General features: G+C 45.5%; 1 protein-coding gene across 2 annotated transcripts in view; it reads left to right on the plus strand.

Moving 5' to 3' along the window:
- The window catches only part of nr6a1a (nuclear receptor subfamily 6, group A, member 1a), a gene marked incomplete at both ends in the record, with an annotated part of 153,439 nt that overhangs the window by 26,038 nt on the left and 111,920 nt on the right, over positions 1–15,481 (plus strand). For both annotated transcript variants that reach the window (XM_083644060.1, XM_083644061.1), the window contains one exon: positions 4,455–4,502. In XM_083644060.1, the coding sequence (XP_083500186.1) occupies positions 4,455–4,502 (48 nt within the window). The remainder of the gene's footprint in view (positions 1–4,454; positions 4,503–15,481) is intronic.

The raw sequence follows: 15,481 nt of genomic DNA on the forward strand, positions 1-15,481 counted from the left end.
ACAAGTTGTTCAAGTTGTTTTGCGTTTAACGTTTGAAAGGCAGCGAGCTTTTCAAATTAACCACATTTTGTTTCAAATTTACGTAGAGATTCTAGGTTTGCAGAAGAGTATAAAGTGTCACATTTTAGAAACGTAAAAAAGGCCTACGGTTAGTTTCAAATTTACGTTGAGATTGTACGTATATCTGGAATGCAGAAACATACAATACTGACATTTTATTCTGGAGAGATAGAGCGAGAGAGAGGGAGAGAGAGAAAGAGAGGGAGAGAGGGAGAGGGAGAGAGAAAGAGAGAGAGGGAGAGAGGGAGAGAGAGAAAGAGAGAGAGGGAGAGAGGGAGGACAAGAGAGCTGGTATGTTGTGTTGATGGGGAGCTGATTGCTCCGGAGGTTGCAGAGGTTTTAGGGGTGAAAGGTTAAAGATGCGGCCTTTCTTTGTCAACACACAATGGGCCTGGCCAGCGCCGCCCGGCCCGGCTGAAGCTGCTGAAGCCCTCCAGCCCCCGGCTACAGGCTCAATAAGCTGTCAGGAGGATTAGCAGCAGAGACCACACACTGGAGAGAGGAGAGGACAAGCTCCATTCTTCTCCACCATCAAGCTAGCAGGCTAGCACACAAGCTAGCACACAAGCTAGCACACAAGCTAGCACACAAGCTGGGCTTAATCCTACACTGAGTGCAGGCAGAGAGAACAGTGGGAAATGACGTGTGTGAAAGGGTATTCTTACAGTATTCTTTCTGTCACACAAATCATTTGATATCACGGATGGATTTGATTGTTGTTGTCAATTTGCAGATGTTGGCCTTTATTAAATATCTGATATCACACCCAGTCGGTGTCTTCCACCTCTGATATGTCGGAGGAGCGCGCCTTTTTTGTTCGTAAAATGAGTTGATTTAAAAACAGCTGATACAGTCATTTGGCTCTCGGGGGCGCCCCCCTGTGGCTGAAGATGGAGGCCAGCTCCGTTGCCAAGTGTTCTCTGGCAGCCCGGCTGTTTTCTAAGCTAGAGAAACCTGGGAGTTAAGTCAGAATTCTAAACCGTGCGTGTGTATCTATATCTATCTATATCTATATATAATATATCTATCTATATCTATATATTATATATCTATATATCTACTGTATAATGTATTGTTACACAGTCCATCAGGTGAGGAGGTGTTGACTAAAGACACTGGCTCACTGGCTCTTTAGCCTTTTCTTAATAATCAGCATCAATCTGGGCTCTAGTCCAAAGCTCAGCATCAGCCTCACACACACACACACACACACACACACACACGCACACACACACACACACACGCACACATACACACACACATCATATCAGTGGAAGCCTAGCATGTCTGTGGCGTGGCGTGCACACACCCACCACGTCTGCCTGCACGACACGTGTGTTTGTGTTGTGCGCTAACGTGTGCGTGTGTGTGTTCAAGGGAGAGTGATTGGGGGCACGTGTGCTTGAACTGTGTGTGTGTGTGTGTGTGTGTGCGTGTGTGTGTGCGTGTGTGTGTGTGTGTGTGTGTGTGTGTGTGTGTATGCTCCAGGGAGAACATATGCCAGTGTTGATCCGGGGAGGCGTGGGGGGGCAGCTGGCGTGTGTGGGGTCAGAGGTCTCCAGCTGTTGATAGCAGGGTGGTACACTGATAGAGATTGGGGGGGGGATGGTGCTGGGTGGTGCTGGGTGGTGCTGGCCCGGGCTGGGTGGTGCTGGGTGGTGCTGGCCCGGGCTGGGGGGTGCTGGGTGGTGCTGGGGGGTGCTGGCCCGGGCTGGGGGTTGCTGGGTGGTGCTGGCCCGGGCTGGGGGGTGCTGGGTGGTGCGTGTGGCCCGGGCTGGGTGGTGCTGGGTGGTGCTGGCCCGGGCTGGGGGGTGGTGCGTGTGGCCCGGGCTGGGTGGTGCTGGGTGGTGCTGGGTGGTGCTGGCCCGTGTGTGTAAGTGAGAAGTGGAGTCGGCGTCTGCAGCCACAGATGGCCCAGCGAGGAGAGGAGGAAAAAAGTGTGTCTGAAATCAAGAAGAAGCCACTAAGGAGCGACGTGAAGTCAAGAGTCTCTTTGTCTTTGTGTGTGTGTGTGTGTGTGTGTGTGTGTGTGTGTGTGTGTGTGTGTGTGTGTGTGTGTGTGTGTGTGTGTGTGTGGGGGAAGGGGGGGCGTCCTGGTAGTGCAGCGGTCGGTCGGGGCGCCTGTTTGGGGGGGGGGAACTGGGGGGAATAGTGTGATCCTCTGACGCGCTACGCCCTGCCGGTGAAACTCCTCGCTGTCATGTGAAAAGAAGCGGCTGGTGACTGATTGCACATGTATCGGAGGAAGCATGTGCTAGTAGGGCTGCTCCATTATGGCAGAAATCATAATCATGATTATTTTGACTGATATTGAGATCACGATTATTTAACGTGATTAGTCGTTGACTTTGGCAACAAAATGTGTCTTTGGCAACAAAATGTGTCTTTTTAATACGGGATGTCTTTGAACTTTAAATATAATTTAAGGGAAAAACACGGAAATAAATGAAAATAAAAGTATTATCATTTTTAGATAAATAAATAGGCTCACTAAAATAAATATCTAAAAATATTAATAATTGTTTTATCTCGATTATCTTGTTTTCATAATTGTGGGAATCCAAAATTGTAATTGAGATTAAAATCCGATGAATTGAGCAGCCCTTTCTACAACTCTCCCCAGATGGGCAGAGGGGGTGGTGCAGAGGGGGTGGTGCAGAGGGGGTGGTGCAGAGGGGGTGGTGCAGAGGAGGTGGTGCAGAGGGGGTGGTGCAGAGGGGGGTGGTGCAGAGGGGGGTGGTGCATAGGGGGTGGTGCAGAGGGGGTGGTGCAGAGGGGGGTGGTGCAGAGGAGGTGGTGCAGAGGAGGTGGTGCAGAGGAGGGTGGTGCAGAGGAGGTGGTGCAGAGGGGGGTGGTGCAGAGGAGGTGGTGCAGAGGAGGTGGTGCAGAGGGGGTGGTGCAGAGGGGGTGGTGCAGAGGGGGTGGTGCAACCACCAGGACAGCAGGGGAAATTGGCCACGTTTTGTTGTTGTTGACAAAAGCGGGTCTCCTTGTGTTAGAGTTAAACATCATCATACTTTCATATTGTGCTCATTTCTGAGGTGCTACTTGGTGTAAGAAGGTTGAGAACCACAGACAGCACGTAGCACGTAGCACGTAGCACGTAGCACAGAAGACCTAAGGCTTATGATGGCAGAAACTTTGCTCTGGCTTTAAAGCCACTACAGCCATTAGATTTGCATCACTATGAACTGGGGAGGTGTGGTGCTCTTGTGTTCATTATGCATTCATATAGAAGGACAGACTGTATCTGTCAATATTTTATTCTTTTTACATTTTTGAGACATGGATTGCAATCATGGCATACTTTTTTTTTTTTTTACATTTTATATCAGATGAACAGTGTGTGAGAGTTGTGCTTTTATTTTGAAGGCAAAACCTTCCTACCTCCGGTCTTGTTCTGGCTAATTATGGGTAGCTTGATACAATTGCGGATGGGATTTATCAATACACTGTCTAAACATCCTGTGAAATCATCACTTGACTATGTGTACCTACTGACCAAAGGTAAGAATCAATGATAAGAAAGACTTATGGACTTAGTGACTAACACAGAACTTCAACAGTACACTGAGCAGCAGTGCATTTCTTCACTCCTGATAGAAGACTCAGTATTGAACTTAATATTGAGCGATGCTGAGTGTCTAATCTGTAAGACAGAGAACAATGCACATGTCTGCATAATCCATGTCGCCATTAGGCGTGTCTGTGTGTCTGTGTGTCTGTGTGTCTGTCTGTGTGTCTGTGTCTCTGTCTGTCTGTATGTCTGTGTGTCTGTGTGTCTGTGTGTCTGTGTGTATGTGTGTCTGTCTGTGTGTCTGTGTGTCTGTCTGTGCTTCTCAAGCAGAGGTTCTCAAATGTTTTTCAGCCAACGACCCTTTACAAGATAGAAAATATACCTGGGACCCCCTCATTCTGATTTGTGATTTTGGACTAAGCTTAATTGTTTCCACGGTAACGTGCTTGACTTTTAAATTGATAGGTTTGTTAGATTAGAATGTAATCCATGAACCATTTTAGATGTAAAGCATACAATATTTTTGTTGACCTATGAAGCTTTTGCAACAAGAAAAAAGTTTTTATTTTTATTTTCCTGAAAACCTTTCGCATCATCAGTGATGTCATAAGATGATTTTACTCTTATGACATCACTATGACATCATCAGTGGGACAAACATTTTAACAGGACAGATAAAGATTGCCCACTTTCCCCTTTTTTTATATAGATAGATAGATAGCCTAAAGTCTCCTTGATTTCTTTACTTCTGTTTGTTGTGTCTTTAGTATTGGGGAAATCATTTGATACAGTATTGCCCCTATAGGGACATCTAGCTAATCTGCCCCTACAGTCAGTAGGCAGTACTGTATGTAACTTGTCTTGTTTTATTTTTCAGGCTTTTATGGTGACCATCCGTTGGAGGCGGAACAGAACGACAGCATGGGTGAGTTGACTTGTGAACGCTTACAGGAGGACACAGATGCCTCTGCTGTGTGGAGCACTCAGATGTACATGATGTCATAATGTCACAACCACAAACATCCTCCTCTCATTGTACTATCACGCTCAGTTTCAGGTTCTGGCATCAAATCCTTAGCTAAACGTCGCCCTCTAGTGGTAAACGAGTGCCATCATTTTCCTGAACGGCTTATGATTGCCTTTCAAATCCACAAGAGGGGAGTATTAACTCAATAATAATGTAGCAACCATCAGCCCTGTCTCCTGCTCTCCTCAGCAGTGATCAGGAAAGAAGATGATGATAAGACATTCTGATTTATGATAGAGAAGATTATTATTATTATTATTATATATTATTATTATGGCTTCTTATTTCAGGGAGGAAACAAACTGCTCCAGCAAAGTGTGTGTGTGTGTGTGTGTGTGTGTGTGTGTGTGTGTGTGTGTGTGTGTGGCAGTTTTCTGAGATGATCTAGGTCTATATGGATGTGTTTTGCTTTCAGATCTATAATAACTATTTTAACATTTGACGACTTCTCAGTGCAGTTTTCACACTTTGTAAAGTCATCCTGTGGGCCGGATTGGACCTTTTGGTGGGCTGGTTCTGGTTCTGGCCCCGCAGTCTATATGGATGTGTTTTGCTTACAGAGCGGGTCCCGTAATAGAAAGGTTGTCGGTTTGATCCCCTTATAGCAAGTACACTGCTCCGTCATTGGAGGTAGGGCTCCTTGTTAAGAATACACTGCTCCGTCATTGGAGGAGGCTCCTCGTTAAGAAGATCAAACGGTGACTGGAATGCGAGTCTTAAACCTGAACGTGTAGAAATCTAAATGGGGAGATTGTGGGTCCAGAGGAAGCTGCCGGGCAAGGCAATGTTTGGGCCCGGGGTTAGGGGAGCGTCCAATGTTAAGGTCCAGGTTCAGGCGAAGTTCACTCGGCCCCTCCCCCTGGCCCCTCCCCCTGGCAGCGGAGTGCAGCGCCAGGTGGCAGCGGGGAGGGGTCAGAGGTCATGCTCAGTTCACAAACTCCTGACCTCGCCGTGACTCCGGCGCCGTGACCTGATTGTGCGCAGGCAGGCAGCGGACTCTCCTCCCCGGGCCAGAGAGGGACCAGGCTTTCTCACTCGCGGGCCCTCTGTCCGCCCGGGGAGTGGGGGGTCTCTGTCCGCCCGGGGGGTAGGGGTGTCAAAAATAATCCATTATAAGATGCATCGCGATGCGGACCTGCACGATTCTGCATCGATTCACAAATGTCAAAAATCGATTATAAAAAATAAATAAATATATATATATATATATATATATATATATATATATATATATATATAATCAAATAAAATATAATGGACATGCAGTTGTTTATTTTAATTATGGATCATAATACAATGCAATTCTAAATGCACTTTTATTTTAAAAGTAGCCACACAGTGAGAAAAAAAATCATGTATTCGGGAAAAAAAGTGATGCATCGATTATCGATGCATCGAGATGCATCGATAATCGTTATCGAATCGAATCGTAGCCCTCTGAATCGTAATCGAATCGAATCGTGAGGCCAGTGAAGATTCACAGCCCTAGTGGGGGGGTCTCTGTCCGCCCGGGGGAGTGGGGGGGTCTCTGTCCGCCCGGGGGAGTGGGGGGGTCTCTGTCCGCCCGGGGGAGTGGGGGGGTCTCTGTCCGCTCGGTGGAGTGGGGGGGTCTCTGTCCGCTCGGTGGAGTGGGGGGGTCTCTGTCCGCCCGGGGGAGTGGGGGGGTCTCTGTCCGCCCGGGGGAGTGGGGGGGTCTCTGTCCGCCCGGGGGAGTGGGGGGTCTCTGTCCGCTCGGGGAGTGGGGGGGTCGCAGAGAGAAGTGGAAGGAACTATTAAAATCCTGTGCACACAATGAATGGACAGCATTGTAGGGAGGAGGCGTGGATTTATGAGGCCTGAAGCCCTGATTGGGCTGTAAACTTGAGGAGGTGGGCTCTTCTCTCTCTCTCTCTCTCTCCCTCTCCCCCTCTCCCTAGCTCTCTCTCTCTCTCTCTCTCTCTCTCTCTCTCTCTCTCTCTCTCTCTCTCTCTCTCCCCCTCTCCCCCTCTCCCTAGCTCTCTCTCTCTCTCTCTCTCTCTGCCTCTATTCTCCTCCCAGGATGCCTCGGTGCACGCAGTGGGCAAGGGTGACGCTGGGGTCAAGGGGGGCTGTGGAGCGTGGAGGAGTGGAGGTGGGGTGGAGGTGGGGTGGAGGTGGGGTGGAGGTGGGGTGGAGGTGGAGGCAGGGCTCCTCCAGCTTGTAAATGCTCTGACAGGGGTGGGAATTCAGAGACCTCTATTCAGCCAGCAGAAACCCAGGTCAGGGGCCAAATAGCTGAGTTAGCAACAGCTGTTTTCAACACTAGGGCCCAGATGAAGTCCTAATCTCTCCACTCAAATCTGAAATGAGAGGATTTAAATCTGGGATCTGATGATCCCACGTCTCTCTCGGCTAACGGGAACCGGAAATGGTTCTCCAGCATGATGCCACGGAAGAATTCTTAGTTATTGGTACAAAGCACTCAGTAGGTTCTTTAAAGTTCTGAACCTTGGTCTAGAGATGGTTCTTCTCTGGCATCACTCTGAGGAACCTCTAGGTTTCTGCATCAGCCTCCAGCATCGTCTTCAGGGAACGTGCAGATGAAGATCTCCTGCTGTCTGATGTGTGGCTGGTAGGGTTATGTAGGCCTACCTAGAAGCACTGTGCTGTTTGATATAGTGTGCTGTGTACAGATGTGGCCCTTTGGGAGGCTAGTAAAATACAGGAAAAACACATGTCCGTAAAAGCTGCACACTTTCTTCAGTCGCGCATCCTTTTGCGTCAATCTTTTTTAATTTTCATTGTGGAAGTGAATCATTGTTTAGTCCTGTATTTTTGCAGCGTTATGAAGTATTGAAATGGTAAATAAATGAAAGGAGTGATTAAGTATGCAGTGAACGAACGGGTTCTCAGGGCCGTGAACCCACTTGTAGCTGGATCCATATTCATATTAGGATGTTTTGATGGCTTGTATTGATTGGTTGGAGCGGGAAACCTGACTCCTCCTCCAATACCCAGGACAATATCCATACTCAATACCATTTTCAGTACAACCCATTAAAAGCTAACACTTACCCAGCAGATTGCCCCTGCTCTAGTCATCAGAACACTTTGAGCTTGTTGAAGCAACAGATACCCACCGATGATAGAGAGGGAAAAATCTGTAGTATGTTTGATTTTTCATGAAGAGAAAGCACTGCTGCTACTATCTAATATAGTATTGTAGAGTATTGTATTCATTTTGAATTTTTAGTATAGTGATACTTACCGCAATACTATCGATACTTTTGACAACCTAACCTCTGGGCTGATCTGGCTCCGCTGCTGGGGTCATACCTCAACAACACCACCCCACCCCCAGTAAGTACTGGGCCACAGCTGACCAATGGCTGTGTAGCGGGTGGTCAGGTGGTCGGGGGGTTATCACAGCTGACCAATGGCTGTGTAGCGGGTGGTCAGGTGGTCGGGGGGTTATCACAGCTGACCAATGGCTGCGTAGCGGGTGGTCGGGGGGTTATCACAGGACTCTGCTAGCTGCCTCTGTTCTGTGGTTAATCATTACCAGCTGCTGATTCCAGCTTTGGTTTTTCACTGTTCCAACCTACTACTGCTGCTGCCTACTCAAACCTGCTGCTACCTACTCAAAGCTGCCTACTCAAACCTGCTGCTGCCTACTCAAACCTGCTGCTGCCTACTCAATGCTGCCTACTCAATGCTGCCTACTCAATGCTGCCTACTCAAACCTGCTGCTGCCTACTCAATGCTGCCTACTCAATGCTGCCTACTCAATGCTGCCTACTCAAACCTGCTGCTGCCTACTCAATGCTGCCTACTCAATGCTGCCTACTCAATGCTGCCTACTCAATGCTGCCTACTCAAACCTGCTGCTGCCTACTCAATGCTGCCTACTCAATGCTGCCTACTCAAACCTGCTGCTGCCTACTCAATGCTGCCTACTCAAACCTGCTGCTGCCTACTCAATGCTGCCTACTCAATGCTGCCTACTCAATGCTGCCTACTCAATGCTGCCTACTCAAACCTGCTGCTGCCTACTCAATGCTGCCTACTCAATGCTGCCTACTCAATGCTGCCTACTCAATGCTGCCTACTCAAACCTGCTGCTGCCTACTCAATGCTGCCTACTCAATGCTGCCTACTCAATGCTGCCTACTCAATGCTGCCTACTCAATGCTGCCTACTCAATGCTGCCTACTCAAACCTGCTGCTGCCTACTCAATGCTGCCTACTCAATGCTGCCTACTCAATGCTGCCTACTCAAACCTGCTGCTGCCTACTCAAAGCTGCCTACTCAATGCTGCCTACTCAATGCTGCCTACTCAATGCTGCCTACTCAATGCTGCCTACTAGGGGTGGGACAAAATATCGATACTCACGGTATCGCGATATTTCCACTTGCGATACGTTATCGATACACTGGCACCAAGTATCGATATGTTTATTTAATTTTTTTTTTTTTTTTTTTAAATAAACAGGCTAAAATATTATGCTGTGTGTGGTAGTTCAAACATAGTTTCAAGTTGACGTTTATTTATGTTTGTAGTTGAAACATTCTGACGAAGATCCTTGGGATCGAAACGTAAATAAATTGACCAGGAGCCTTTAAAATCCAGTGTGCGGACTCTATTTGTTTTTGTAGTTGAAACAAAAACATAAATACTGTAGGCTACATGAATGGAAATGTTTGATCATTAATATCTACTTTTAGAAATTATATAGGTAGGTAGGTTATATAGGTTTTCTTGTTTTAATAATAATAATAAAAAGACTTAATGTGTAACTTTTCCTCCGTGGTATCGAAAATGTTATGAGTGAGTGAGTGAACTCTGAGAGAGTTCATGTCAATTCTGCTAATAAATACATAATACCTGCTTCTTGCCTTTTAGGGGTATTTTTTTCTCTTCAGTTACACAGGTATCGTGATGTATCGTCTTCCAATATATCGATTATCGCAGTATCGCTGTATCGTGATAATATCGTTATCGAGGGCCAAGTATCGTGATGATATCGTATCGTGAGCTACTCAGCGATTCCCACCCCTACTGCCTACTCAATGCAGTCACCTGTGTCTTCACAGCAAGGATAAGAATAAAGGCAGCAAAACCGCTACGTATTGTATATACACAGAAAAGTAGTTACAATGCCCTCTAGAGGGGAGATGGATGCATTACACGGGTTCCTATAGTACATGACATGCCATGAAATACTTGATCTTCATTCAATTGTTGTGTTGTTCTGGAAGGATGACACTGTTCAACCCCATTGTCATGATGGGTTGAGAAACTCATGGAGCAATTACCAGTCGCAATGTGCGGAAGAGGCCATAAGGGGGCAGTAGATCCATGCCAGACCCCCATGTTATGTAGCTCCCACGTGCCACTTTGGACTCAGCGAACTCAACACCCATATGGAAGTACTTGGCAGGGTCCCAACAGATGCCTTTCCTTTGTCCTCACATAACTGGGCTAACTTCATCTGTCTGTGTCCAAAAGTCACTTCAGATCAGCAGCTCCACACCACTTCACATCTTCTCTACCTTCTCTAAAGTGGACTTCACTGTAGAAGCAGAAGCTGTGTGGACACACAGCAAAGAGAGGCCGCTACACTTTCTTTCACTGGATTTTTCGGTTCCTCTCCCACGGGCGCCCACCACCACCACCACCACCACCACCACCACCACCACCACCACCACCACCACCACCATATCAGCCTCGCATTTGGATTGAGCGGTTCTCTCTTCTCGCTCGCTGCGTCGGCGTCAGACTCTTGGATTGAGCGGTTCTCTCCTCTCGCTCGCTGCGTCAGCGTCAGACTCTTGGATTGAGCGGTTCTTTCTTCTCGCTCGCTGCGTCGGCGTCAGACTCTTGGATTGAGCGGTTCTTTCTTCTCGCTCGCTGCGTCGTTTGGATTGAGCGGTTCTCTCCTCTCGCTCGCTGCGTCGGCGTCAGACTCGGGGTTCTCTCTTCTCGCTCGCTGCGTCGGCGTCAGACTCTTGGATTGAGCGGTTCTCTCTTCTCGCTCGCTGCGTCGGCGTCAGACTTGGGGTCAAGCCTGCGGAGTGTTTCCAGGTCACGGAGAAGTGGGTCACGCTGTTCCCAGTGTCAGAGCCTATAACTTCACAAGCCCAGGACAGGTCCACAGGGACAAACAAGCAAGACTTTTGTGTGGCCCTATTAATATATGTCACAAACACCATCCCCTCGCCATATACCTCTTAAGAACAGTGAAAGTAGATTTATTTTGCATTTTATGTATTCATTTAATCATTCAGTTTCTTGTGAATTCATTCTATATAGTAGTAATGTAACCCAGACTTTGGTGTGTGTTGTGTCTGCCTAGGGCTGGGCAATATATCAATATTCTATTATTGATATCGTGATATGAAAGTAAAGTGTCGTGGTTTTCTCAGTTGACCAGACTGTTCTACTGTAGCTCTTCTGTTAGGTGCCTTTACCACTTGGTCATCACTCATTATCTCCACATCACTGATGATTATTGATCAGAAATCTCATTGTGTAAATATTTTGTGAAACCACCAATAGTCATCATGACCCTACAATATTGTCACAATATCGATAATGAGGTATTTGGTCAAAAATATATTTGATTTTGTCCATATCGCCCAGCAGCCCTACATACATCTCACATATGGCTTTCACTTACAACTGAACATTTAGCCCATTTTGTAGAAAATATTGTGTATCATCATTCAACCAAAAAAATACAGAGATATGATTTTTGGTCCATATCGCCCAGCTGTACTGGTAAAGGGATAGTTCAGATTTTTTATTGTGAGGTTGTATGAGGTACATGCTGACAGTCAGTGTACTACATGCAGTAGAATGCAGCCTGCACCGTCCCAGTGTGGAGACATGGAGACCAGCTGCGTCAGGCAAGTAGAGCTGTCTGCTGAGTGTGAGCAGGGTCATGAGCAAAAACATGAAAAAAGGTCTCCATACTGCACCTGGTGTAATACAAGTCTCCACAAGCCCTGAGATGACTTGAAAAGATGTCATCTACACCCTGTTTTTAGCTGGAATCTGCACTTTACCCAACTGGAAGACATGTGGGGTGCTACACCCCCACTCCTGATTTATATATTTATATATTCTAGCAGCAATCTTGCACACTCGACTTCTAGGGTGGAGACTCTGGAAATTGCCTGATTGGCGGGCTCCCAGACGCAGCTCGCATGCTACGCTACGCGTGCTCGCCTGACATGTGCTTGACATGCGCTAACCTGGAGTTAAAGTGCGGGCAGGGTAAATCCCTCTATAAACCATAATATCTTTTTCATCTTTGATTGAAAAATGCTTCCACCTGATTAAAGAAAACATTATGTGATATTGACTGATGCCCTGTTCGGTCATGTTGTATCATGGTGTAGTTGGCTATTCTAGTTTCTATTTTGGACCAAACAGGGACTTGAGTTGAGCTATAGGGGAGCTAGCTGCTAGACAGAGCCATATAGCCTACTGTAGCTAAACACTGCAGATATTTATCTGATTTCGAGATTATGGACGATTCATTTGAATTTGATGGTTGCACGTCTTTAATAACGTCATATTTAATCCATGACGGAATAACTTCTGTAAATAAGAGGATAAAACATGCATTGGGTTTGGCCTGGCTGGAAAACGTCAATGTGTTCCCACAGCACGTTAACATAACATTACAGGGCAATTAGTGTGAGATTATTTCCATATGTCTGTATCTCCCCCAGTGACATACTGAGAGGTGGCTGGCGGGTGATTCACTTCCCAACAATCAACAGCAGATTGCTTCACTCTTTTTTTTTTACTTGACTTGAACCAGAAATTGAATTGAGTTTGAAAATGTGTTTCACTTTCAGCCCTGTGTTCAGTTTGAGCTCCAGTCAGTCTGTGGCCCCTGAGCTCTTATTGTTGTGATGCACCATATCAGGTGTATTTAGTCATCTTTAAGATATCTCATCATGCTTCTGATTCATGTCCTGACACTGCTAATTAGCCACACAAATACCTTTTTGACATATAACCTAATTTTGTGCTCAAGTTCAAAAAGTAAGTTGCTAAAATGGAACAATGACATACCACTCAATGGAACACTATAGTCATTTACCTTCAAAATAAAAGCAGTAATTTATAACTGGGCAAATAACAATCAGGGCCGTTGCCTCACTACGTGTTAAAATTGACTTTTAGTTCTGTGTGTTTGTATGTGTTCTGTGTATTTTGGATCACACACAAAAAAACTTTGCAACATGCATCAATAAGGCTATTAGTTTATTGTAGGGGTGTCACAATATATCGTCCCACGAAATTTCGCGATAGTAAAACGTCACGATATGTATCGTTGAGATGAAATCTCATATCGTGAAAAAAAAAAAAAAAAAAAAAAAAATTTTTTTTTTTTTTTTCAAAAGTAGACAAAGAAACGTCTTTGTTTGTTGAAGTTCAATGTGTGGAAAGTAGTTCAGTTGAACAAGTCTCTGAAGAGACACATGAGAAGTTATACAGGAGAGAAACCATTCAATTGAGTTTCTGGCAAAACTGTTTACTTGACAGGAAAAACTGAAGATGCATAAAAAATAGACTAAGAAAAGTCTTGTTGTTTGAGTTTGAAGAAAAACTGAAGATGCATAATGAGAATTTATACTGCTGAGAAACCTTTTAGTTCAAAGTAAATCTAAGTGACGGTGTAACTCATTCTATTTCAAGATAAGCCTTATCTCCAATCTCATGTTTTTTCTAGTTGTTATTGTAATAACAATTTCCCACAACAGCATGTTTTGTATTTGTGCATTTCAAATAAAATACTACTTTTCCAGTCATATATTGTCATTATTCAAGTTTAAAAAAAGATTGTTAAAATCGTATCGTATCGTATCGTTATCGTGAACCCAGTATCGTGATACGTATCGTATCGTGAACTGAGTGTATCGTGACACCCCTAGTTTATTGTGAAGGTCTTAACCGAAGTTTCAATGTTATTCTGTTCACTTGACGCTGCTTTGTGTTTTTTGCGGCATGCAAATCGTTATCACAACTGCTGTGTATAAATGCAAAATCAAAGGTGAGAACACAACGACAGTTTGCCGTTTTATGCAGACTATTGTCATCTAAACATGGCCTCAGACAGAGGGACAGACAGACAGACAGACACAGACAGAGTTCAGTGAATGATGTCATCAGAGATGATGTCATACGCAGAGAGGAAGTGATCTCATGTTGGAGGGTCCATCTCTGATTGGAGCTCTGCTCACTGCTGTTTAGGAAACAGTTTGGATTTCACTCTTCACATTTGATTCGTCAGTTCCTGTTTGGAGAACCTTTCTCACCAATGACACACTCACACTGAGTCCAGAATGTCACTTTGGCAAATGTGCTTTAATTAGTCTCAAAACACATTTAAATGATTTATTCATGTCCACATAGATACAGAGTACAAAGGACATAAACACTAGTAATGCAATCAGATGTTGGGAGTTGGTCAGATACAAGAGTGCCTAATTGGCGACCACAATAATGCATACAAAGAAGATATATATAATACCACACAGGGTGATGACAAAGGCAGATTGACACACACACACACACACACACACACACACACACACACACACACACACACACACACACACACACACACACAGTACAAAGTGATTTGCTGTATCTCCAGTTTGTTTCACTATGGAGGATAATGGGGAATCAGTCAATCAATCAATCAATCAATCAATTATATTTATATAATACCAAATCATAACAAGTTATCTCAAGGCACCTTACCAACAGAACAGGTAGAATCATCGTTCAAATGACTATTTTTGACAAGAAGTTGATTGGTTGGTACATGTATAGGCAGAGATTTCCAATTGTTGGAGCCAAAACTAATATCAAAATAATATGAATATATTGGCCAGCCCCACATCAGTTTGTTGTGATCCTCTACCAGGCAGCAGCTGCTTACTGAGGTGTTTGAACCGCAGTCTGCATTCATTGATCAGTGAGTTGTTCCCATGTAAACCCACCGACAGCAATGAATGTTTATTGCAGCCTTAAGTGCTGCGCCTGGGGGCAGGAGCAGTCCCATGGCACAGGCTGAATCCGGGTGGCACCAGGGCGGTGGCTTAGTGGTCAGAGAGCTGGGTGACTAAAGGTCGCAGGTTCGATCTCCGCCATCAACGGCCGTACGGTTCTGGGGTCCCATTTATCAATATGTGCCTATAGAATCCCTACTAAAACTATCAATAACAATCAATAACTACTCGATCCACTCTGTGTTTCACAATGTAGTGTCATCTTGCAAAGGTTTTCCACGCAAACGTAGCGATGTAAAAACTTTATTACACAACGGTTATAAAGTAAACAAGACAACTTAGGTCAATTAGTACATTCTGAGCCTTGCTTAAGGACATTTTGGGAGACAAGTGTCCATACTTGCTGCAGGCAATTACCCCGTTATCAATCACTGTCCAACTGGGACATACCGCATGTAGCTCCGCCCCAATCCAACCAGAAATGGTTAATGCCAATTACCACATGGCACATATATAAATGAGCCTGATTATCAATTGAACAGGGAAATTGCATGCAGGTGTGCGCACAGCCACTGGATACGTTAGTCGTGTTTTAGTAGGAATCTAGTAGGGATCCTAAAGCACATTTTGATAAGTGAGACCTGTGATCTCCTACCTGCCTGCTCTGGATCAGGACGAGTATGACTGGAATGCCTAAACATTTAAAGAATTCTTGGCGTTCAGAAGATCCAAGACTAGCAGACCGCGCCCGGGAGGTGCAGTGCGTGTCGCGGTGTCCCTCAGGGTACAGTCAACGGTCGATGGTTTTGGACAGAGCTCAAACTCACCGACAGCGTTGAATGTTCACCGAGGGCACCAGGGAGAGAGGACTGAACTGCTGGAC

This window comes from Poromitra crassiceps (genome assembly GCF_964638095.1).
Source record: "Poromitra crassiceps genome assembly, chromosome: 10".
Lineage (NCBI taxonomy): Eukaryota > Metazoa > Chordata > Actinopteri > Beryciformes > Melamphaidae > Poromitra > Poromitra crassiceps.